Genomic DNA, 24308 nt, shown 5'->3' with positions numbered 1-24308 from the left:
AGCTGGGCGTGGTGGCAGACGCCTGCAATCCCAGCTACTCAGGAGGCTGAGGCAGGAGAATCGCTTGAACCCGGGAGGCGGAGGTTGTAATGAGCCAAGATCGCACCACTGCACTTCAACCTGGGCAACAAGAGTGAAACTCCAACTCAGCATCAGCCAACCTGGGTTTGAGTCCTGGCCCCACCACTTCCCAAGGCCGTGACCTCAGATAAGCTGCCAACCTTCTTGAGCCCTCAGTTTCTGGATCTACAGAACGGGGACACCCATAGGACGTCTCACCAAACCATGTGGAATCTGTGTGTTGATAAGCACAGCGTGGGCAGGGACGGCGTGCCTGCTGCAGGACGCCCGTGATAACTGTGCTGATGCCATGTGGAGGCTCAGAATCCTCACGCGGGTGGCGTGGGACCACACGGGAGCCGAGGCAGGGGAAAGGCGTCAGCGTGGCTGGGTGGCCCTACCTCGCTGGAGTCCTCCTGCTGGTTGACGACCGTCAGGGCGTCCTCGGAGGCCTGCCGCTTCGCCTCGGCCAGGGCCCGCTCCATCTTGGCACGCTCCGTGGTGATGAGCTCATGCGCTTTGCGCTCTGCGTCCGACACGGCTTTCTGCAGCTCCGACATGGCCTGCCGCTTCACCTCGTTCACGGCCTCTTCTGCAAAGGACACGGGCAGGGCTGGCGGTCACATGGGCCATCCCAGACGGGTCTCTGGACTTCCTACGCCCACAACCTGGGGACAAGGGCTGTGTGCAGCTGAACACACGTAGCATCTGTGCACACACAGGCACACGTTGATGGCCCTCACGCCTGTGCAGACAAGTGCATGCAAATACATGCAGGCATCCCAGGCATGTGTGTGCAAAGCTGGGTCATGTGGCCAGCACGTGGGGAGCTTTTCAAAGCTTGTTCCCCAGGCGCTGCACCCCTGCAGGGCAACGGCGAGGCCCACCCCAGGGTCTGGTCAGCCAGGGGTGCACCCGGAACCTGCATTCCTAATGTGTGCCGAGGGAGCTGCTGCTGCTGCTCCAGGAACCGTACCTGAGGCACTCGGACAACTCTGCTGTTTCGCCTTCACCTCTGGCCCCACCAGACGCAGCCCAGGAAGCCTCCTCCTCCAGAGCTTTGTGCTGTCACCCCAGACCCTGCTCTGTTATCCTCACTGCACTTGCCATCCTTTAACCTAGCTGGCCTCGGAAGACCACGCTCCCTGACCCCATTGTTTGATCCTCATCTGTGCTAAGGTGGGGCAGGCTCAGAGCAGCTCCAGGGAGAGCCGCCCGCCCAGCTGGAGAGGCCAGGTTTCAACTCCACCACTGAGAGAGACCCTAAGACCAGCTGGAGACCCTGGTACCACTGCCTAACCCCAACCCCAACCCTAACCCCTCTCGCTACCCACAGATCTAGCTCTGCCCCAGCCCCTCCCCCAAGTCTGGTCCCCACAGCATAAGCAAATGTCCCCACAGCCTTGCCCAGCGCCCAGCTCCACGTCTGCCCATGTTCTGAGTCTGTTCTGCCCAGACTCTGGCCCCGCGTGCCTGACGCGCCCAGGCTCCGAGTGTGTGTGCTTTTGCGTGCCCTCCTGGGTATGCAGGGCTGGCACCCACTTTATTCTGCTGGGCGGCCACCGGTCCGTTTCCTGGTAGGCGCAGGTAGCAGCTGTCCTGCCCTGAGTGTGAATCTACTCTGGCCCCTCTGTGAGCCGCACAGCGGAATGCATAAAGCCCCACAACTTGAGTCCCCAGATGGAGACAGAAGCTCCTCATAGCTGAGCTACTGAGGGGCATCTGGGGCCCTGGCCTCCCACAGCACCGCTCGCCGGGCGGCCCCCACTCACCAGCACCGCTCGCCAGGCAGCCCCCACTCACCAGCCTTCCTCCAGATGTCCTCGGGCATGTAGCCGGTGAGGGTCCTTGGCAGGAACTCCCGGGGCACGTCTGAAACGGGGGCCAACGTCACATGGGATGGGCCACGCGGCTGCCTCTCCCCACCCTGGCTGGGCCCTGAGTGCAGGGCACGAGTGTGCGCGTCCCTGGGGGAGGGCCCAGGTACCCCTGGACAAGGTCTGGCTCAGTCGCCAGGCACCCAGGGCAGTGCCCGGGCATGAGGGGGCACTGGAGCTGTGGACCTTGGACTCGGCTGGGAGCCGTGTGCGTCCTGGGCCTCTCCTGGTTTCAGTATTCGTCACCGAGGTGGAGGAGCACAAACCCTCAGGGCCTCCCAGCTCAGTCTCCGGCCCCCCGGACGCCCTGAGCTCCAGGCTCCTGGGACACCAGGCAGTGTTTCTGTACAAAGTGAAAAAGGTGCCTCTTTCTCAAGTGAAACTGTTTGCCTGGCGTTTCATTGCACTGCCTGCCTGACAGCTCCCCGGTGTCTGCCCCCTCCCCACCCACCCGCCGCACACCTAGCTGAGACCCTTCAGGGCCCGCGGAGCTGCTGCGGGGCCGGGCCGTGGCGGGACTGGGGCCCTTCTTTGTGTCCTCCGTGTCGCTGCAGCGCCGTGCCCAGTGGTTGAGCTCCTCGCGGTCGGCCTCCTGGCACCTGCGCAGCACCGTGAGCGAGCGCCGTGTCTTCTCCACCATGTCCATGATGCAGTTCAGGAGCTGAGGGCGGGTGGATGGGTGGGGCGGGGCACATCAGCACCTCGGAGGGACCTGGGCGCGCTGGACACTCCCTGTGCTGCCCCCTCGGCCAGAGCCCTGGATAGGATGGGTGCCCGACCAGCCCACCGCCCACGAGGGCAAGGGGGTGAGGGAGGGCCCACCTCTACCGCTCGGAACGATGGGTCCCTCGCCTGGGACTGCGGGGCGCCTGCACAGGACACATGCTTAGACGCACACAGGAGTTTACGATTCTCCTTTTTAACCCGCTCGGGCGGCTCTGCCTCAGGGACCTGGCTTTCTGCCTGGGCTCCCCTTCCAAAAAGGACGAGGGTGAGGGATGAGGCTGACAACAGTGCTGGGAGGGGTTGTGGCCCCGCGCCCGGCGACCCCTCCTTGGACGTGCTGCGGGATGCGGGGGTGGGTTCTCACGAGCCCAGTTCCAGGACCGTCCCCAAACATGTCCTGCCTCAAAGAGGCCTCAGCACTGCTTTCCCCCCACACTTCGTGTAAGACTCAGGATAGACTCTGGGACAAGCCAGTGAGCAGAAAGTAAGTGGAGGGAAGGCAAGGCCCGCCATGATGGTTTTAGGAATCCTCCTCCCTGTGCCTCTCGTGATGCCTTGCACCAGCCTGCGCCGACAGTAGGGGAGGGGGGCTCAGGTGAAGGACACAGCAGCTGGGCAGGGACGGGGCAGGCCACACAGGCAGGCACTGAGCTCAGGGGCACCCACACAGTCCCGCTGTCTCTAGCAGCCCCAGGCCCCATGGGGCAGAGCCATGGCCATATTTATATATGGGTGTAGCCATGCAGGTATGGCTGTGTGTGGATGTAGCTATGTATGCATGTGGTTGTGTGCGTGGTTCTGACTGTGACTGTATGTGGGTTTGGTTGTGTGTGTGGCTCTGTGTGGGTGTGGTTGAGTGCATGGGTGTGGCTATCTGTGGATTGTGGCTGTGGGTAAGGCATGGCTTTAGGTGTGTCTATGAAGCAATGTGTAATGCTTACCTAAGGTGTGTGGCTAATGTGGACGTGGCACAATGAAATACATAGGTGTAGCACAATGTGGAGTGTGCTAATGTGTGGAGTGTGGCACAATACATGGAAGCATAGTTGTAAGGCATAATGAGGGGTGTGGCGAGTGTGTGAGTGTGGCTGTGTGCATAGGTGTGGCACAATGTATGTGGGTGTGATTGTAATGGAGTGTGCTGTATCTGGTGTATGTATACATAAGTGTGGCTGTGTGTGGGTGGGTGTGTGGCAATGCGTGTGGGTGTGTGCTGTGTGTGCATCCGGTGTGGCTGTGTGCATGGGTGTGGCTGGTGTGTGGGTGTGGCTGTGTGTGGGTGTGGCTGTTTGCATGAGTGTGGCTGTGTGGTTGGGTGTGGCAGCATGGGTGTGGTGTGCATGTGTGTGGCCGTGCACGTGGGTGTGTCTGTGGCTGTGGTTGTGTGGGCGTGGCTGTGCATGGTTGTGTGTGGCTGTGGCTGTGTGACTGTGTGTGTGCATGGCTGTGTGCGGGCATGGCTGTGTGCATGGGTGTGGCTGTGTGGGCGTGGCTGTGTGTGGGCATGGCTGTGTGCGGGCATGGCTGTGTGCATGGGCGTGGCTGTGTGGGCGTGGCTGTGGACACTCCTGACGTTGTTGAGGTGCTTCCACTCTTCTGCCCACTCGCTCTGTGAGCTTGTGGTCGATCACTTCTTCCTGCCGGGACCCAGGCACCACTGTGGATGGGGAAGGAGAGTGCATGCCGTCACCTTACAGCCAGGCTCCGCCCTATTCTCCCAGACCCTGCCCTCTGCTCCCAGGCCCCACCCATGGGCTGTGCCCACTGGGGACTATGGACAGGGTAACGGAAGGGCTGGTTGACTTGGTGAACGTGGAGGATGCCTGGGTTACTGAGCTGCCCGGGCCTCTGGGCCGACTGCTCTTCCCCGTAACCTGGCACACACCTCCAAGGGAGGGTCCAGTCTCAGTCCGGTTCTGCACCTGAGGAAACTAAGCCTGGTTAACAGCGGTGGAGGTGGGGTGTGGACCGAGGCTGGCTGGAGCTGGAGCCCTGTTCTCAGCCACTGTCTGGGAAGGCCTTGTTAGACTAAGTGTGGCCTGAGGATGCCTCAGTGCCAAGTCACACCATGACCTGGACCTGCCTTAGCCCGTGAACCAACGGGTAACCTCGCTGGGAGGAGCTGGTCTGAGTCATTCACAGCAGCCCTCTGCGGTCACCCGCAGGCGCCCACAACTCAGATGAGGCCACGCCAAGCAACATGCAACCACGCCGCCTCGGCACCCGTCTCCCGTCTCTGCCTGTGAACACCACCAGCCGTGCCCAGGCCAGGGCTCTCGGAGCGCGCTGGCTCTGAGGCCTGTCCTATTCGGGGATTGTTCTTCGCTTAGTTAAACTCTGTTCGATGCAGCATGTCTAAGGTTTTCCCTTTTGACAGGCTCCAGGACTGAAGCTGCAGGGGCCACTCCCACGGGTCACCAGAAACTAAGATGTGAGTGACGCGCAGCAGTGGCTGACCCTTTTGTGGTGGCTGGGCCCACGGGAGACGCAAGTGACCCCTGGCAGTGGATGACTCGTGGTGGCTGCGCCCACGGGAGACGTGAGTGACCCCTGGCACTGGATGACTCGTGGTGGCTGGGCCCACAGGAGACGTGAGTGACGCCTGGCAGTGGATGGCTCTTTCGTGGTGGCCGGGCCCACGGGAGATGTGAGTGACCCCTGGCAGTGGATGACTCGTGGTGGCTGCGCCCACGGGAGACGTGAGTGATGCTGGCAGTGGCCAACTCTTTCGTGGTGGCTGTGCCCACGGCTTCTGGAGACATCAGACGCTTCCAGACCCCACTGTTTTCTGCATTCAGCCATGGCCCATGCTTCCTGGGGCTGAGGTCTCCCTCTTTGGACCCTTTTCAGCCCCTAAAGATATCCCAGCCCCTGAACCTGAAATGGCTCCCCCAAATTGCAGAGGAGGTGAGGAGGTGGCAGACACAGCTCAAAGTCACCACCCTGCTCTGCCGCCTGTGAAGCTGCAGCCGGCACCAACACCCCAACCAAAATAGTGGCTGAGACGTGCCAGACAGCTGGCGTTTATTTTTGTATTAGCAGAAGTGGGTGGGAGTCAGCACCTGCCTGGTCCGGCTGCAGCATGCCAGACGCCGTCACCTGCTGCCTGGGCCCAGGCCCTGGAACCTTCCGCAAGGTGGGGGCTGGGAGATGGCCTTGTGCAGGGCAAGGCCTCTGCTGACCCGGCTGCTGGGCCCCCACCGTGCCCTGGGCCTCTGTCTCAGCATGGCAGACTGGAGGCCTCCCTGCAGCCTGTCCTGGGGGGCTCCTGGGGTGGGGCTGGGCCTAACCATCTCTGGGTCCTCAGCACAGAGGCTGTCCAAAAGTCAGGCAGGCTGGGCTATGAGATTGTGGGTGCATTATGTGTGCTCTCGGGCTCCAGTCTCCTCATCTGTGGTATGGGGGTGCTGACGCTACCCTGCTGACGGGCTGAGGAACGAGTGAAGGGTAAAATGCACCGAGACTCCGTGCCCACTTCTCTGGTATCCATGCCCGTCAGGCCTCACGCCAAGACTCCGTGCCCACCTCTCTGTTACCTACACCAGCCAGGCCTCACTCTTGAGTCTCCATGCCCTCCTCCTGCTCTAGATACCAGCCAGGCCTCATGGCAGCCCTTGCTAGACCCTGCATTAACTCCCCTGGGCCTTGGACTCTGAGAGGTGGGACCCTCATCTGACCCAGCTGACAGAGGAGGAAACTGAGATGCAGAGCCATGTGACCCGCCTGCAGGTGCACTGTGGGAATCGCCAAACTCGGATGAGCACCACGTGGGCAGCTCCAGGCCCGAGGCTGCACACCCCAGGGGGAGAGGTGGGCTCAGGGCCCAGGACAGGCCCCTCTGCAGCCACCACCCTGCCCCGGGAGGGACAGGACCCTCCTGGCCCCGAATGGTGCCAGGCAGGGGGGACGGGGTCTCCTGAGCTCAGGTGCACACAGCTGCCCGTGGTGCCTTGCGCCCACATGCTCAGGTGCACACACGTGGGCACACGTGTGCTCCTGTAACACGCATCCACGCTTCCGCCCCACCACGCTGCTCACCAAGCGGCCGATGGCGCTCTCGCAGCTCCCGGGGGTCCGCATGGCGGTAGGCGTCTCGGAAGTGGTGGGCCATGGCGATGTCCTCCAGGCGGTAGTGCGGTGGTGTGGGCTGTGGGGGCCCGTTGCTGGGGCTATAGCGCTGGGCAGGGTTCAGGGTGCATGGCCGTTTGCTGAGGTGCTCGGGGTGCAGCGGGTCACGGTCCAACCCGTTCTCTTTGGTCCTAGCCCAAGAGCAGGTGGGGTGGGGGCAGTGGATAGAACAGAGCCAGGGACAGAGGTGCAGGCGGGGTGGGGGCAGTGGATAGAACAGAGCCAGGGACAGACGTGCAGGCGGGGTGGGGGCAGTGGATAGAGCATGAGCCAGGGACAGAGGTGCAGGTGGCGTGAGAGGCAGACAGGTGTGGGCAGAGAGAAAGAGGACACGTAAGGGCAAGACAGAGACACGGAGCAAAACACCAGCCCTGGGGAGCCCAGCCCAGCACCCCCACTCGCCGTCCCTCTGCCGGGGACTATGCCAGCCTCAACCCCTGCTCGAGCTGCACGGGATCCTGAGGCCTGGTGGTCAAAGAGCCGGACTCGTTGCTCTGGGAATGAGGCGAGGGATACACCAGCCTCCCGTAACTGGAGACCACCCGCCCCTTGGGCAGCAGCAGCACAAGAGCATCTGGGGCAGCAGAGTGGGCCCAGCCCAGGCACCTGGGGACCCTGGACCCCGGACGCTTGGAGTCCACACCCAGCACACAGGGGAGAGCCGTCCTCCCACCAGCCTCCTCCCTGTCCTCTTAGGCTCCCCGGAGCATCTGAGTCTGCAGCCCACTGGGGTGTCTGCTCGTGCAGCCGCCAAGCCTGCTGGCCCTAGGATGCTTCGCCACGCTCCCTTAGCCCAAGTGGGCTGGCCGGGCTTGCAGCCCCAGAGGAGGTTCCCTCTCTTACCGAGAGGGGAGCACCGTGAGCCGCGTGTCCACGGTGCCCCCAGCCCAGATGCCCGGAGCCCACAGGTACCTGTCAGGCGTCCTCCTCTTGCCGTTCTCATTGACTTCCAGCAGCAGCTCTGAGGAGTCGATGGGGGAGGAGGCGCTGGCGTCCAGCAGGAGCTGCTCATGCTGGGCCAGGTACTGGGCGGGCGTCTGCTTGGCCAGGCGTGCACAGTGCAGGAGCTCCCGCTGCAGCAAGGGCAGGTTTGCCTGTGGGGTGGGGAAGGCAGGCCTGGGGGGCGTGCAGGGCCGAGCAGAGGGGGCCTGGGTTGGGTGGCCAAAAGCTCAACTTGACCTCGGGCCTCAAAGATAAGGTGCTTGACCTCTGTGGGCCTCAAGTTCCTTCCTAGCAGTGCCGTGGGAGGGTGCCGTGGGAGACTGGGCACAGAGGCTCGCAGGAGTGCCTCACCAGGGCCACACAGCGATGTGGGGCGTGTGGGGCTTGAGCCCAGATCCTGGACTCCCAGGCTGGGGCTTTTCCACTGCACCCAGCTGCCTCCCATGGTGCCATCTGGAGAAGACGGTGCAGCAGATCACGGCTGGTCTTCCCGCCTGCACCCGCCCCGCCCAGCAGGCACCACATGACCAGGCACAGCTGGGGAAATGCAGGCTCAGAGAGGGCAGGCGGCCCCGGGTCTGCAGGCCCTCACACCAGGGAGCTGGGAGTAAAACCCGGCTGAGATTATGGGCAGTATGTCTGCTCCAGCCCTGATGGGAAACCCCTCAGAGGCAGCTTCCCCTTCCCTTCCCGCTGGTTTCCAGCCTCAACGGAGTGTGGACTTGGGAGGTGAACACCCGTGTTCTGTGGCTGTGCTGCTCTGAGCACGTGGTGCTCAGTGATCCTCCAGCCCCGGTGAGGACAGCCTCAAGACCGGGCTCCATGTTTGCGGGTAAGGACTCCGCAGCGTGCGGCTGAAGGACGGCCCAGTGTACAGGATTCGTGCGCAGACCCTGCCTTTGGCGCCTGTGAGGACTCGAGGCGCCCACCGCCTCCTCCCTGGCTCCAGGCTGGCACCGCTGGGCCGCAAGCTGTGCTCTCCGGTGCCTTCCCCAAAGTCTTCCCAGAGCTGCCGCGGGAGGGCAGACAGGCTGGACCCTGAGCGTGCTGGACCAGGGCCCAGCAGCAGGCCACTTGGGAGGGCCAGCGGTTCTAAGCATTTGTAAATAAATACAATTCTCCAACTTTCTCATGCGTTTCAAAGCTGCCACGCCGCCTTCTCCCGCCAGCGCCTCCCCCTTCCCCACGAGTGCTTCCACCAGGCCCTCGAGCAGCGCCGGCTGCGGGCCTGTTTTTCTCTTTGGATAGCTGAACAGGGGCCAACCAGCCATCTGTCGAGCACATTAGGAGCATGAGCTGGGAAACGAGGTCCCGGGAGGTCTGAGAAGCCAAACATCCTCCCTCCCTCGTCAGCCCCTCCCCAGGGGCCTCCCCTGGACCCGTTCGGGAACCGGCTGGTCGCGGTTAGGGCAGGGGGAACATCTGGATCCCTGGCTGGCTGGGGCCAGCTGGGGCCAGCTGGGAGCCGGGGCGGTGGGTGGGGTTGCATCCCCCGGCTTCTGGAAAGCCTGACCGTTGGGCCGCGTGTGGGGCAGGCTCAGAAGAGTGCAGGGGACCCAGGACTGGGCAACACCAGCGTGTGCGCCGGATGCATCGCAGCCCTCGGCCAGCAGGGAATGGCTCCCCCAGGCCTGCAGAACGGGGTGGGGCCTGTGGGAGCCTCCTGCAAAGCCTCCTTCGAGGCAGTGTGCCCACTCCGTCCCCAGGAGTCCAGGGCACCCGGGGAGGTGTCACCACTAAAATGCTACACAAACTGAGCTGGTCAAAAATGCCCCAACCCCACCACCCAATGGAGGCTCTGACTGCAGAACGCCCGAAGCTGCCCTCCGCACAGATGCGAACTCAGGCTGGGGAACTGATGTTCGCAGCGATGGCAGCGGTGGTTGAGGCACTAGCTGAGCTACAAGGGCTTTCGCAGACTCCGCTGCTCTGCCAAGCGCCCAGCTAAAGCCTCCCTGACCGTGGGCTCTGCCACAGAGAGGCTGTGGCCTTGGGCTGGTCGCTTAACCTCTCTGACCCTTGCTGTATCCGCAAACTGGCACCGTGGAGACGCCGGCCGAGATGGGCTCCGGTGAGCTCCGGGTAAATTAGCTCCGTCCTTTCCCACTGCCCTGTGCGGGGGGTTCACCACCCCAGCCACGAGAGAGACGATGCAAGCCAGGGCTGGGGTTCCAGCCAGGCAGGCCCCCACCCTCTCCGGCCCCTTAGCCACCAGTCCTGCCGTTTCTAGGATGATGTCTCCAAGGGCTGCGTGAGGGTGCCCCACACTGGGCCTGGGGGCTGTGGATGTCTCGGGAAGGTGCTACCCCTCCCCTAGCCCAGGCTACAGTTGGGAACACCGAGGTCCAAGGGGGCTGGTTGGGGGTCACTCCCACTAGGCACCTCCTATCTGGCCTGGGAAGGTCGGGTTCTACACTCTGTGTCTGAAGAGGCTGCTGCCCTGTAGGGGTGTCAAGGGGTGGGGATGGGTGGCTGGGTGTGGTGGGGTGTGGATGGCATGGGAGGGGTGTGGAGGGGTGTGGGTGGGGTGTAGGCGGGTGGAGGGGTGCGGAGGGGTGGGGTGGGGCCGGGTGGTGGAGGGGTGGTGGGGTGGAGGGGTGTGTGGGGTGGTAGATGGCACGGAGGGCGTGGTGGGCGCCGGATGGGCGCGGCGGCCGGATGGGCCGGGCGGGGCGGATGGGCGCCGGATAAGGCGGAGGGCGGGCGTATAATGGGCGGATGGGGCGGGGCGGATGGGCGTGGCGGGCGCCGGATGGGCGTGGCGGGGTGCCGATGGGCGCCGGATGGGCGGAGGGGCGGGCGGCATGGGCGGACGGCGGGTGCGGGCGGGGCGGACGCACGGGGAGTGGTGAGGGGCGGGAGGGTAGGAATGGAAGGGTGGAGGGAATGGAGGGTGGTGGTGGCGGGACACCCGGAGGATGAAATGGAATGGAACGGACCGGATCTGGACAACTGGAATGGATCGGACGAGGATCCCGGATCGAAGCCTCCTGGCCTCTCCCCAGGAGCTCCATGTCAGAGAAGTGACCAGACTTCATGTCCCGCTGGCCCTGGGCCCCGGGTGGGGGCATGAGGTGGGCTGGCCCTGAGCTCCAGCTGCACAGGCTGTGGGAGCCCCTGTGTACCGAGGGGAGACTGAGGCGGACGGGGCCCTCACGAGAGCAGTGCTGTGGGCGGCGCTGTGCTGGGGTGTGGCCGGGGGACACCAGGGCCTGACTAGGCATCATGGACAGGGGTCGTAGGCCTGGGGGAGCAGGGGTGGGGATGCTGTGGCATCTCTCTGGTAAACAAGGGTGGCTGAGGCTGGGGGCATCTGCTGCTAATAAGCCGGTGCATGCACTGTGTCCCCAAAGACTGGGAGGGGTGGGGGCTGTAGCAAGTTAAAAGAAGGGAAGGAAAGGGAAGGACCGCTAACGAACTGCAAACGACGCCAGATGGGCCCAGGCTCCTGACACTCCAGAAGCTTCTCTTTTGTCACCAGCTGGGAGCATAAGCACAGCTGGGAGGGGGCGGAGGAGGGCAGAAGGAGGGAGGGAGGGCGGGAGGAAGGGAGGGGGTGCAGGGAGGGAGGGAGGGAGGGAGGGGGTGCAGGGAGGAAGGGGGCGGCGGAGGGAGGCAGGGCAAGAAGCAGCACAGGAGACAGGGTGGGAAGGAGGCAGTAGAAGAGGGAGGGCAGGAGGGAAGGAGGGCAGGAAGGAGTGGAGGAGCCAGGGCAGGAGGGAGAGGGGCAGGAGGGAGGGAGGCAGCGAGGAAGGGTGGCCGCAGAGGTGAGTGTGATGTGGGGTCCCCTTGGCGAGGGACTGAGGGGGATCAGGGTCTGGCCCTGGGTGTGCCCTGTAATGACCATGGCATTTGGAGTTTGACAGATCTCAGTTTGAGCCCTGGCTCCAACTCTTCACCACCTGGGGGGATCCCAGAGCCTCAGTTTCCCCACCTGTTAATCAGGAACATGGCAGTGCCTATGCTACACCTTGACAGGAGTCAACAGGGCTGTGAGAGATCAGCATGAAGCAATTCCTCCTCCGCTGAGGGACATTTCAAATCCCTGCACGATGCCCCGCGTGAATCTAGAACGTGCCTCACCTCCCTGCAGTCCCCGCGACCTGGGAGGCTGAGGTGGAAGATTCCCCCGAGCCCGGGAGTGAGGCCCCGTTCCTTCCATGAGTCCCTCCATGCTGTCTCCCCAACAGCCTGAGGATGATTCCATTTTGCAGATGCAGAAACCGGGGCACAGAGGAACTGGCCTAGCCCAGGGGCCAACAGCTGCCAAGTGGCAGGGTCGGGCTCAAGCCAGGGAGGGTCTGATCTGGTCTGTCCTCCGGACCCCCGAGGGGAGGCCTGGCCCAGCAGAGACGGAGCCCACAGCAGGGCAGGCAGTGCTCAGGTGGGCCTGAAGGTGCGGCCAGACTAGCAGCTCCCAGTTAAGCTCCACGGAACCCTGACCCCAACACGTGCCCAGCAGAGAGGGTCACGGGGTCAGATCCATTGGGGGAACCTTTCCTCAGCTCCTGCGAGAGATGTGCGGCTGCCTTGGGGAAGCGGAGACCCGCAGAGATGGCAGTCTGACTCCACGGCACTTCCGCGCCCGTCCCATTTGCCTGTGTGTGGGAATCACTCTCCCATGGGAATCACTGGCTTCATTCATTCATTCATTCATTAGTTCAGAGACAGGGTCTTGCTCTGTCGCCCAGGCTGGAGTGCAGTGGCATGATCGCAGCTCACTGCAGTCTCGACCTCCTGGGTTCAAGCGACCTTCCCACCTCAGCCTCCCGGGTAGCTGGGACCATGGGTGCATACAGTGCCCAGCTAATTTTTAAATTTTTTGTAGAGACGGGGTCTAGCTGTGTTGCCCAGGCTGTTTTGGAACTCCTGGCCTCAAGCAATCCCCGCTCCTCAGATTGGCATCTGTAAAAATGCAGGCTCTGATTCAGGAGGTTTCGGCCGGGCCGAGAGCCTGCAGAGCTGACAAGCCCCGCGTGCTGCCGCCCTGGTCCACGGTTGATCTGGGTGTGACCATCTGATCTGCTTTCACCTGACACGTCTTCATCCACCTGCCTAGTCTTCATCCACCTGCCTACGTGGCCACATAAAACCCTTCCTGCCTGTCCACACCTCCTGCCCTCACCTCTGCTCTCTCCAACCCACATATTCCGTTCCAGTCGCACTGACCCCCATGCTGCTCCTCAAGCACAGTGGGCGCCCCACGCCTGGGGGGCCTCCACACCCGGCGCCCCACACACCTCAGGGGGCCTCCGCACCTGGCGCCCCACGCCTCAGGGGCCTCTCCGCATCCGGTGCCCTGCGCCTCGGGAGTCTCTCCGCACCCAACGCCCTGCGCCTCGGGGGTCTCTCCGCACCCAACGCCCTGCGCGCCGCGGGGCCTCTGCACGTGCAGTTCCTGCTGTCTGGAAAGCCCTGGGCTGGCTCCGCACCCAGCTCCGCCCTCATCCTTAGTCCTCACCAACAGGCCTCCAGGCAAGAGACTTTCGGAATATTTCTCCACCACATACAGCTGCAGATTTGACAGTGGCTGTGGACCGAACGCCTTCCCACCCCAGGGTGCTGGCTCCAGGAGGGACCTGCTGCATGTCCTGGGCCCTGTCCCTGAGCCTCGCCCCATGCTGGCACATCATCAGTGCCCAAAAATCACCTGTGGAGTGAGCGAGCACGTTCGGTGAGTGGCAACCAGAGCCGAAGTGGACACAGCTCTGTCCTGCACTGGATTCAGTGGCTGACTAATCCTCCGGTCTGGGAACCAGTTTTCAGGCCTTAACTCGTAGGAATCAACCCTGACTAGTCAACTAGTCAGCAGTGCTCCCCTAGGGCACCACAGGTCCTAGGCTGGCCAAGATCGACGCCCGACAGTTCTTCACCCACCAGTCTATCCGGCCACATCAGCCCCTTCCCGCCTGTCCACCGCTGTCCACACTGGCAAGGAATGGGATTAGGGGCCTTCTAAGGAGGCCCCCGCAGGAAAGGGGATGGGTTTGCCATTACCTTCAGGAAGGGAATGACAAACGGCCGCAGAGGGAAGTTGGTGGCCTCCTGAAGCTTGGAATGAAACTCCTCGATCGTCAGCGTCGAGTTCTGCAGGGGAGAAAACCCACCTCACACCAGCACCGCTCGGCACATGAGCCAGCGCCGGCCCGCCCATGCCTGAGGAGGAGGCTCCATGTTGGAAGCGGGCAGGCAGCCCAGGAGCTGGGCACGGCCTGGGAGGGTGCAGGCGGCATCGTGGGAGCGGGTCCACGCCCAGTCGTCAGCATGGAGCCCACATGCGGGGTGGCCGTGGCTGCATCCTCATTCAACAGAGGGAATACGCACGTCCCAAGGCCCTGGCTGCCCCTGCCCGACTCACCACCAGGCCCAGCACCAGCGTGCGCACGCGCTCCCCGATCTCTGGGGAGATGTCGCTGCCAAACTGCTGCAGGGCGGTGAGGAAGCGCTTGAGTTTGCTGAGCTGCCGGGCCCCGCAGGCCGGGGGCAGGTGCTGCGTGGACAGGGAGGCCGTGGAAGAGGTGGCCGGGCCATTGCTGAAGCCGTTGGGTGTGGACGGTGTGCCGCTGATGGCTGTCGGCGAGTGGCTGCTGCCGTTCATCACTGCAGGAGGGAAGCGGGTGTGAGGGTGAGGGACACGAGGACACAAAGGTGACGGTGACAACACAGCCCAGACGGCGGCGACAGTGAGGGCAGCAGCAACCAAGGTGACAATGTCCACAGCAACGGCAACAATAATGGGACACAAGGACAGCAATGCTGAGGATGACAGCAGGAGCCCTGGGCCCGCCCAGGGCAGCTGAGCCAGACCTTTGCGTGCTGACCATCTGTCCTTCCGGCCCTGCCCTGAGAAGTCACACACAACCCCTTACAGACGTGGAGATGGATACTCAGGGAGGTGAAGCCTCTTTGCCCCAGGTCCCCAGTGGGTAAGGGCTGGGATGGCACCCACAATGGTGGTGGCTGTGGAGTGACTGTGTTCTGAGTGTGGCTTCCCCTGCCTGGCACCACCCTTGGGACTTGCTCTGGGGCTGAAGTCAGGCCCTTCACACCCAGGAGGGGTGTGGCCCCTACACCTGGCCTGGAAGACACCGACCCACCAGGCTGGCTCAGGTTTTCACTGCGAACAGGGAGCGAGGGGCTTTTCCACACAACGGGGGCTTGATGGCTCAGTTCCCACTTTCTGGAGGCACGGGAGACTTGGAAAATGAGAAGTCGCTCATCCCCCTGAAAGACCAGCTACCATCACCTCTGGCATGACGTTCCCAAGCAATACCCCTACACCCAATAAGGCACCTCCCAGCCCTGAGCAATGTCCCCTACAGATGCCTCCCAGCCCCAAGCAATGCCCCCCACAGATGCCTCCCAGCCCCGAACAATGTGCCCCACCCACCCACCCACACACACACAGGTGCCTCCCAGCTCTGCAGGTGCTTTCCCGCCCTGAGCAATGTCCCTCCTACATGTGTCTCCCAGCCCCGAGCCATGCTCCAGACAGGTGACTCCCAGCTGTGAGCAATGCCTTCATTTGCCCCAACACCTGGGTTAATGGGGTTCCAGGGGGCAGAGGAGCTGGGACACCCAAGGACACACTGAGTGGGTTCCTGCCTCTGGTGGCTGGACACACAGATGCATGTGCACACAGACCAGCGCATGTTGAGGACAAGCAGGTGACATAAGGAACAGCTGATGAGTGTGCTGCAGGGCTGCCTGTTGGCCACTGAGACGTGACTGCCTGGCTGGCCCTCCTATTGGGGTCAGCGTTCCAGGGGCCTGGCAGACATGGGGCTGCTATGGAAAGTCCCAGGGCTGGGCCTCACCCCTTTTCTCAGGTGACAGAGCTAAGGCCAAGCCTCTTGCAAGGAGGCCAGGGTGGCCCTCCTGTGCCCGGGACACCTGCATCCTGTGCCCTTGGCCTCAGGAGCCTGAGGGGCGACCTCCAGGCTCTGCAGACAGGTCAGAGGTCACAGGGCTCCCGAGTCCCTTGCTGATGGGAGGGGGACTGGATGCCTCTGGGAGGCCTGAAGTCCTGGCCAGCTCCTGCTGTCAGGGGGACCGAAACCCCGCACACACTCACGGCTGGCTCCCGCCTCCTGCACAAGGACACGCTCCCTACACAGGGTACCAACTCCTCCATTTCCCTGCCTCCACTCACCCCCCACTGCCCCTACACGCATGCACACACACGTACACACGTGCACACATGTATGCACATGCACACACGTACACACATGCACACATGCACACACGCACGCACGGCTATGACGTTCACGCACGTCTCTCTTGCTCCACTGTGGCCCTGAGTGCCCCTCTCCAGGGAGCCCACCCCTCGCCCTTGCTGAGAGTGTGGGTCTGGGGGTGGGGGCAGCTCAAGCCACCTGCTCCCTCGGGGCCGAATTCCTCCGAGGCTCCAGCCGTGTGTTCACGCCTGTGGCTGAGGCCTGGCGGGGCCTGTGTGTGCCGAGGAGGAGAGGAAAACCCTTTCTCCAGGATGGAGACGCCCCTGGGCTGGGCTGGTGCAGCGGCTCCTCCTGGGAAGCCGGTAGGCACCTGCTGTTTACTTCATGTGCCCTGGATAGTGGGGGGTCTTGGTGTACCCCTCAGATCAGGCCAGCCCTGCCCATCCTAACCTGGCCCTGGGAGGTGACCCTGCTGAGTGCTGTGGACTCTGCCTGGATGGGAGGGAACATGGGACGTGGGGGTCCACATGCCGGGCCCCCTTCCTGGGCTGCGTCCCCACAGCTGTGGCCCTGGCTGGGACCGGCCACACCCTCCCGAGGTTGACTGACCAGCTATACCTCCACCGAGGCCCTTCTGAGGGGTCAGACCCTCTCTAAGTGTCCCTCCAGTAACCCTTAGGTGGCCGCCATCAGCTTCCTCCACTCCACCTTCCCAGAAGCCGCCTGAGGCTCTCACCTTCCCGACCGCGGCCTAGTGGCACCTGCGAGGCGCCTCCCGGGTCAGGGAGCTGTGCTGTGGCCCGGGCTGGGCTGTGCACCTGTGCACACACAGGCTGCACGGTCATCACACACATCCCACGCGGCAGACGGGCGCCGAGGCACTGAAGACACTCAGCAGGGCAGCGCGGCTCCCTGAGACCGCCTCGCGTCCCCAGCAGGTCCCACACACCGAGCAGCCAGCGCTGGGCACAGCGGGATGGGGTGATGCCGGCCCTGTGCTCAGGATGTTCTTGGTGGAGAAGGCGGAACAGATGTGCCCACAATGACGGCCTTCCCTGGGGCCCAGTGCTCACTCTGCTCTCGCTCCAGCCTGGGCCTCGCAGATACCCACTGCAGGGTCTGCGGGAGGAGGCCAGAAGGGCAGGGGGCGCCGCAGAGGCCCTCAGACACACCAGCGTGGTAAGGACGTCCAGACAGACACAGCCCTGCCTTCAAGGGCTGGGGGAAGCTGCCCTGGTTAGGAGCGAGGACCCGGCCGCCAGGCCCAGATGTGCCCTGTGAGTCAGACTCGGCGCCTAGCCTCAGTTTCTTCATTTGCAAATGGCTCCCAGCCCGTCCTGGAGTTCCAAGTGGGGCTCCAGGGACCAAGGGACAGCGTGGCAGTGACCTCCTTTGTACCATGTGTCCCCAGCTGGAGTCACTCAGGCCAGACCCCGGCTTCCCTGGCCTCTCCTTCGCTGCCCAGGTCAGCCCCCCGGGGGTGGCTCCATCCTGACTGGTTCTATGGTTTGGGTGTTGTGTGAGGCCGTTGGCAGTAAATGGTCCCCACACCTACTGGAAACCGCTAACTGAAGGTCAGACATGGCACAAAACCTGGAGTGCACGCGTGGCCTCGGCCGTTCCGATGGGCTGGCTGCAGAACTGAGACACCTCTGCTGCTGGGGCCGGGAACCTCCACACGACGTTCTGGGTGGCGCTCCCCTCAACCAGGGGCGGCCTGTGTAGGGGGTAGCCTGTCTGTGCCCCTGGCTTGAATGATCTCAGCAGTGCCTTCCTGGGCTCAGGATGGATGCACTGGCCCTCTGGAGTGCGTGGCACCGATAATGGGACTGTGTTCTGGGGCTTTCCCTCCTCCGGGGGGACAGTGGACACTGAGGCAGGATGCACTGAGCCCCTGGTCTCTCGCTCTCCGAGGTTCTGTCCGGAGGACCCCACCACGCTGCTGAGTTTCCCTCTCACTGGTGAGCTCCAACTGGCCACACGGTGGACTCTGACACACACACACACCCCGTCAAGACTGAAGATAGCCACTTGCGGTCACCCAGCCAGGCCAGGAGATGGCCCGTCACCATGGGAGACCTCACCACAGTGGGAGGCTGGTTTCTCCAGGACACACAGGACTGTCACCAGGACTGTGGACCTTCCAGTGGCTTCTCAGACTGCCACGGTGCACACCAGGACCCCTGCCCACCGCCCCGGCCGGCTTGGGCCTGGCCCTCCCTTAGGCGCGCTTACCAGCCTTGCCCTGGGTGCCCGGTCCTTCCAGCGGCCCGCTCGCCCTCGCCTGCCCGCGCACTCCCTCCCGCGCTGCCGGGCAGTCTCAGCAGCTAAAGAGACGCCGAAAATAACCCCGGCACAAGTGCTTTCATTCCCGCAACAGGTGTGTTACTAAGTTAGACTGCACACGTGTCCCCAGCTGAGGTTTGGGGGCACACACGAGCACCCCCGCGGCTCCCCCAGCCTCAGAGCCTTGGTGGGGGGGTCAGATGGGACAGAGGCGCCCTAAGGCAGCCCCTCCCGTCACCCCTGCTCCTTGTTGTGGGGGCTCCAGGGCTGGGATTCACCATCTTTGCCATCCATAAGATCACACAGTGGGTGACAACAGCCACTGTCCTGGAGCTCCATGCCAGGCGTGGGTGCACGGCCAGGCCCATCACAGAATAACGGTTGTGACAAGGACAGCCCCGTGCAACAGAAACAACACACAGTTGTTCTGCCACCCTCATTCTTAGAGCTGGGAGTGACGCGGCAGCCACACCTGGGCCGTACTGCCAGGCTGGCTGGTAGTGATGGACCGGAGTCTGTCTGATGGGCTCAAGCATGACTGCACTCACCGGCTGAGAGAAACTCTAAACACCGCCTGGTAAGAGCCCGTGCTCCCTGAATGCCTGCCATGGGCCACGCCCGTCGACGCAAATGTCTGCTGGAGACTCAAGTCTGCTGAGCGCCCAGCGTGTGCCCGGCCCCACCATCTCACGGCTCCTGGAGACCACCCCTGGCACCAGGGCCCATGATGACTTCCATTTTACAGGTGGGGAAACTGAGGCACGGGGTGTGGCACCTGGTCAAGGTCACCCTGGCAGGAAGAGGTGCAGCTGGGACTCCAGGTAGGTGGGGTCTGCCCTAGCAGACGTGGCTGAGCTCCAGGCCTGCCAGGGACAGTGTCACGCCCCTTCCCTGGGCATTCACAGTCAGTCCCACTGGCCACGTTTTGCTGCTGGGGAAGGAAAGCTCAGAGAGGCCCTGCTCCTGCCTGAAGCCCCACAGCTTGGAGCGGAGGGTCTGTGGGATGCAGGGACCCTGCGGCTCTGCCCTCCTGTGCCCTCTTCTCCCGAAGGAGGCAGGACCAACACGACAGAGGCAATGCTGAGGGTGTGGAGGCCGCGGAGGAGTGCCGAGCACCCCCAGGGCAGCAGCGCTGGGCCCACAGAGGGTGCTGCGGTGAAGACCTCCCGGGAGGCCTGCGGTTTTTGTTATTTTACTTACAGAGACAGACCATAGACCATTTTAAGCAGCCATGAAAACGGCCGTGGGGCAGCGTCGCAGGCCCGTCCTCTCGATCTGTAAGCAAAATAAGAAGAACACGCTGTCAGGAGGGGCGTGGGCAGGAGACTCCGCCCTCAGGGGCGCCCGCAGCCGCCTTTTCCTACTTCTCAGAGCGATTTTCGGTGGGGGCGTGAGCAGGAGACTCCGCCCTCAGGGGCACCCAGGGCCGCCTTTTCCTGCTTCACAGAGCGATTTTCTGGATGGGGCTCGTCACCACCGGGGGCCAGGCCACTCCGCTCTCTGGGCCTCAGTTTCCTTCTCTGAGAGTGGATGATCCCTAAGGGCCATTTTTGACAGGACCGTTCCAGAGTCTACAAGAACCAAGGCTTCTCTATGAGCAGGGGTGGGGCCCCTCGTTTTCAACATCCTCTTCCCAGAAGGCACCTGTGACCCCATCAGCACCATCCTCAGGGGCCTGGGCCGAAGCTGCGTGTCCTAAAAGTGATCTGAGACTTGGCGTCTCAAACAAAGCCCTGGGTCAGCGCTGGAGGAGGAAGCACCAAACAGGAAGAAAGATTTGGCCGGGCGCGGTGGCTCACGCCTGTAATCCCAGCACCTCGGGAGGCTGGAGTGGGAGGAGAGCTTGAGCCCAGGAGGTCAAGACCAGCCTGGGTGATGTAGGGAGTCCCCATCTCTGCTACATAAATGAAGAAAGATTGAATTTGTCCGAGCTGAAGTTAGCGGCGAAGCCCACAGGAAGACAGGCTGGAGCTCTGTAAAGAGGTAGTGAGTTCTCTGTCATGGGGGTAATCAAGGGCAGGGTAAAGCCCTTTAAGAGTCCTCCCAGCTTTAGAGGAGCTTGGTCTGGGTCCCTGCTCGTTATAGTCCTCCCCCCTCCCCCCCACCCCCGCAGCAGCACCACAGCTTCAACTCCAAGATGAATTTGTGCCCAGGGCAGTCACTGGGCAAGAAAAACTTCAGCCCTCAAGTCTCCGTTCAAGCTCAGTCTCCCATCAGCTTGGCTCAGAGGCCAGTCCCCGGGGAGGAGCCTCCCCGCAGGGCTCTGCCACCCAGCTGTGGCCCCTCAAGGACACCCACCAGCCAGGGGCAGGGGTGCAGCCAACCACCTGGCTCTCAGGGAATTGTGTGGATTAGGGGATGAATCTGAGGCCACCTCAGGGGCAGCCAGAGCCTCAGACTGACGCTCCTGACAGCCCGGTGGGACTGAAGCATCGGCTTAGAAAAGAAAAAGCACCTGCTTCTCTCTTGCATAACCTTCACGCTCCTTAAACCAGCTGGGACCTCACCCCAGAAACCTGACCCCAAGGTGTGCTGAGAGCGGAGGGGGCGGGAAGGACCCCAGCCCCAGGCATGCCGGCTGCCCTCACAAGTGTTCCCAGGTCTCCGGAAGCACAGCCTGAGGCTCCGCTGATCCCACCCCACCCCCAGCCGGGAGCATCGGGTCCCCAGACCAGCACCTTCGAAGCAGAGGCTGCTGGTACCCGGGGAGGAGCAGGTCAGGGAGACGCACCCTTGAGGGTCTGGGGAACCAGGCTCAGCCCACGGCGTTTGTCCCTGACACTGGGGCCTGAGGGTTGTGGACTGGGCGTTTTAGGCACTGCACCCATGGCCAGGTCTCCTGTGGTCCGTCCTGAGCATTTCCTCCCCCCGGGCTGGGGTGCGCTGCGAATTCAACACACCAGTAGTCTCCCCTCTCTACCTATGCGGGCTCGGTGTGGTCACAAGCTGCCTGGTGGAAAGAGACGGCCTGTGGTTCGTACCAGACGGGAGGGCTCTTCCGGAAGAGAGGGAAGGGTGATCCCAGCCCAGCCACATCGCCGTGTGACAAGCACATGTGAGAAAAAGCCCAGCCAACCTCTCACTGGAAACTGTGGCCAGCTCCGCAGAGCCAAGACCTGCATGCTGGGCCTGCCATCCTCCAGGACCTGCAGAATCGTGAGTGTGGCATCCCGACTGTCGGAGGCAGGGCTGGCCCCCAGTATGGGCTCCATGACACGTGGAGGCCCCGTGGGTGCAGGGAATAGGTGTTAGGCTGTTTGGCTCCTACTGAGTGCTGGGCACATTTCCAGCTGTACCTGCCTCTGGGCGGCACACCTGGGGGTACCCCATTGCTGGGTCACCCCATTCCCCAACCAAGTCAGGAGGCTGACTCGGAGCCAGCATCCCACACACAGGGCCGCAAGCCTGCTGCCTGAGCCCACAGCCAGTGCTCTTTCCAGATGCAGGGGAGATGACGGCCAAAGCCCTCGGCGGAGCAGACCCCCAGCCTCAGGGGCAGAGCCAGGGAGGGAGCCAGGCCTGGCCCATAGCCGCCTGGTGCTCTGTGGACAGTCGTGACACAAAGGGACTGAGGAAGCAGCTCTTCCTGGCCTGTGGGGGACCCGGGGCCAGCGCGACAGAAGTCTCAGGCTCCTCCCACAGAGAGGGGCTTCATTTGAGTTTCAGAGCTTTCTGGCCTCTGAATGTGACAGGGGTACACGGAGTCTCCACCCCTGCAGACCCTGAGATGCACTCCTGAGTCCCCGGCCTTGAGGGGCAGGGACGCTGCCCACCCCGCCGGCCCAGCAACTGGGCCACAGAGCACCAATTCTGTCCTCAAAGCCAAGCCTCGGGGTTGACTGCGATGAGAACTGGCTGCTCGCTGCCTCACAGCCCCCCAGGGCCCACCCTCAGCGGCTCTGTGCGCCAAGCATGGCCAACCCCTTGCCCAGGGCCAGCAAGATAAGGCCTGGAGCTTCTCGAGGTCCCGCCCTTCTGGCCTCCTGTGCTGGGGCCCCCACCGTGGCCCCCGTGCTCAGCCGGGCTGCCGAGCTCCTGCCGAGCCCCTCCAAGGCCAGAGCCGCTCCTGCGGTCTCTCCAGGGGGCCTGTACACAGGTGACCTGCTGTGTGACCCTGGGGAAGCCCCTGACTCCATCCGAGTTCCACATTCCCTCTGGATGAGCCTGGCATCCCTGGGCTTGCCAGATGAAGCAGGAAGCCTGAGGCACAGCGGCCGGCTTTGACCCAAGGCCCACGGCTGGCCCTGGTGAGGGCCTGTGTGGACTCACCTGGCCCCACCACAGCCCTGGGAGGACTTGCACCGCAGAAGAGGAAGCCCAAGCCCCCGGAGGGCAAGGACCTGGCCCAGAGCTACACAGTGGGAAGCAGGGAAGCTGGGATTTGAACCTGCCAAGCTTGGGCTCTGGGCCATGCCACGTGAGCTCCTCACACTCAGGGCTCACAGCAGGTGCCCACCGGCTCTGGGCAGGAAGCTCGGAATTTCACACAACACGAGGGGCTCCCCTGAAACACCTGGCCCTCGGCTGCCAGGTGGGGGCTACTTACGTGTGTGTGGCGTGAAGGAGGGGGGGCGTGTGGCCCCCTGGGACGCGGCAGGTGGTGGGGGCGGCATGCTGGGGGGTGTGGACCGGGGCTGCGTCTTCACCTCCGCTGGGGAGTCCGGCATTGCTGAGGCCTTAGCCTTCCTGTCCGCAGGGGCTGCAACCAAAGGAGAAAGACAGAGTGGGTAAAGCGGGCTAAGTACAGAGGCCGGTGCCCACAGCCCCACGGTTCCCAGCCAAGGCCCCACCAAGTGGCTGCCCACCGCTGGGGCAGCCTGCCCCAGGTGCCCTGACAGGTGGCTGACGTCCCACCTGCAGGTGATCTCGGGGGCGGAACCAGGCCGGAGGATGGGCTTGGGCCAGCTCATCTCAGGTGGCCAGCCACACTGGAGCTGGGGCCCTCAGTGTGTGGTGGCCCTGGGAGAGCCACACCCCACTCCAGGTTTGAGGCTTCTACAGACCAGGAGGGGGCAGTGCCCTGAGGCAGTGGTGCCATGCTCCCGCCTCCATGAGCATCCCCCAGGGGGTGTTCAGACAGACTGCAGCCTCTCCCCCCAGTTCTGATTCAGCAGGTCAGGCTGGGACCCAGAACCTGCATTGCCAACATGTTCCCAGGTGGGGCTGCTGCTGGTCCGGGCCCCAGACGCCATAGTTCTAGGAGTCTCTTCCACTTTCCGATGCTAACAGGCTTCCCTGGGCTGGAGCAGGAGGGCGGGCAGTGTATGCCCAGGGAAAGCCCGGCAGGCAGGCCACCTAGGGCGGCAAAACCTCCATTTTCACCATCTTCTGCCCCGGTGATTCATAGGACAGCCAAGACAGAGGTGGCGTTGACTTCAGGATGGCTGAGGCCTGGCCACGCTGAGCACGGCCACCAGCAGGCAGAGGAAGCGTTGATTTCGGGATGGCCGAGGCCTGGGCACGCTGAGCGCCGCCCACTGGCAGGTGGTAATGCCAGGACACTTGATTAATCAGAACCTGCAGCTGAACAAGCTTCTCTCGTGGTCTGAGGCTCCCTGAAGTCTGAGTAGCTCTGCCCAGGGCCAGCTGTGTGCGGGGAGGGTGGGAAAATGCTCAAGGCACTGGTGGGCAGGACTGGTGGTCACTGAGCCCCTCTGCACCATCCAGAGAGCAGGGCCTGCAGACAAGGCTTCCAGGTTAACTGAAGGGCCTGCAGCACAGACCTGCCCGAGACACCAGGAGGCCAAGCCAGCACCCCGTCTGCAGCATTTTCTGCAGGGGGTGCAGATGTAAGCCCCTGGGCCTCCCCATTCATCTTAAGTCAAGGTCAGCCAGTGCCAAGGCAAGGCAGAAAGACCTGGGATCTGTGGCTGAGACTTCGGGGGCCTCAGCGGCTTAGAGCAGCAAGGAGGGCATCCTCTACCTGCTAAAACCTGGACTGCCCTGCAGCCTCCTCCTGCTAACACTTGTGGGTCTTGCCCATGGCCCGGGGCATGAAGCAGGTGAGGCCACAGTTGGGGGCTGGTGTCTGTCATTTTATTAGTGAACCGTGGGCGCTACCCCTGCTTCTGCCCGTTCCCCATTCCTGGGGTCCCAGCCCCACTGTCAGACG

The 24308-nt window shown here is 63.2% G+C and overlaps 1 protein-coding gene across 1 annotated transcript in view; it reads right to left on the bottom strand.

The window, feature by feature from the left end:
• The window catches only part of CBFA2T3 (CBFA2/RUNX1 partner transcriptional co-repressor 3), a 64926-nt gene that overhangs the window by 3813 nt on the left and 36805 nt on the right, over positions 1 to 24308 (bottom strand). Inside the window, 10 exon segments of the mRNA XM_031658029.1 lie at positions 462 to 652; positions 1864 to 1932; positions 2400 to 2598; positions 4237 to 4270; positions 4272 to 4320; positions 6702 to 6922; positions 7704 to 7885; positions 13731 to 13820; positions 14092 to 14333; positions 22743 to 22895. Of these exon segments, the coding sequence (XP_031513889.1) occupies positions 462 to 652; positions 1864 to 1932; positions 2400 to 2598; positions 4237 to 4270; positions 4272 to 4320; positions 6702 to 6922; positions 7704 to 7885; positions 13731 to 13820; positions 14092 to 14333; positions 22743 to 22863 (1398 nt within the window). The 5' untranslated portion in view covers positions 22864 to 22895.

Source organism: Papio anubis, chromosome 18 (assembly GCF_008728515.1).
Source record: "Papio anubis isolate 15944 chromosome 18, Panubis1.0, whole genome shotgun sequence".
NCBI lineage: Eukaryota > Metazoa > Chordata > Mammalia > Primates > Cercopithecidae > Papio > Papio anubis.
Note: the sequence above shows the minus strand (reverse complement) of the source record. Positions and strands in the feature narration are given on the sequence as shown.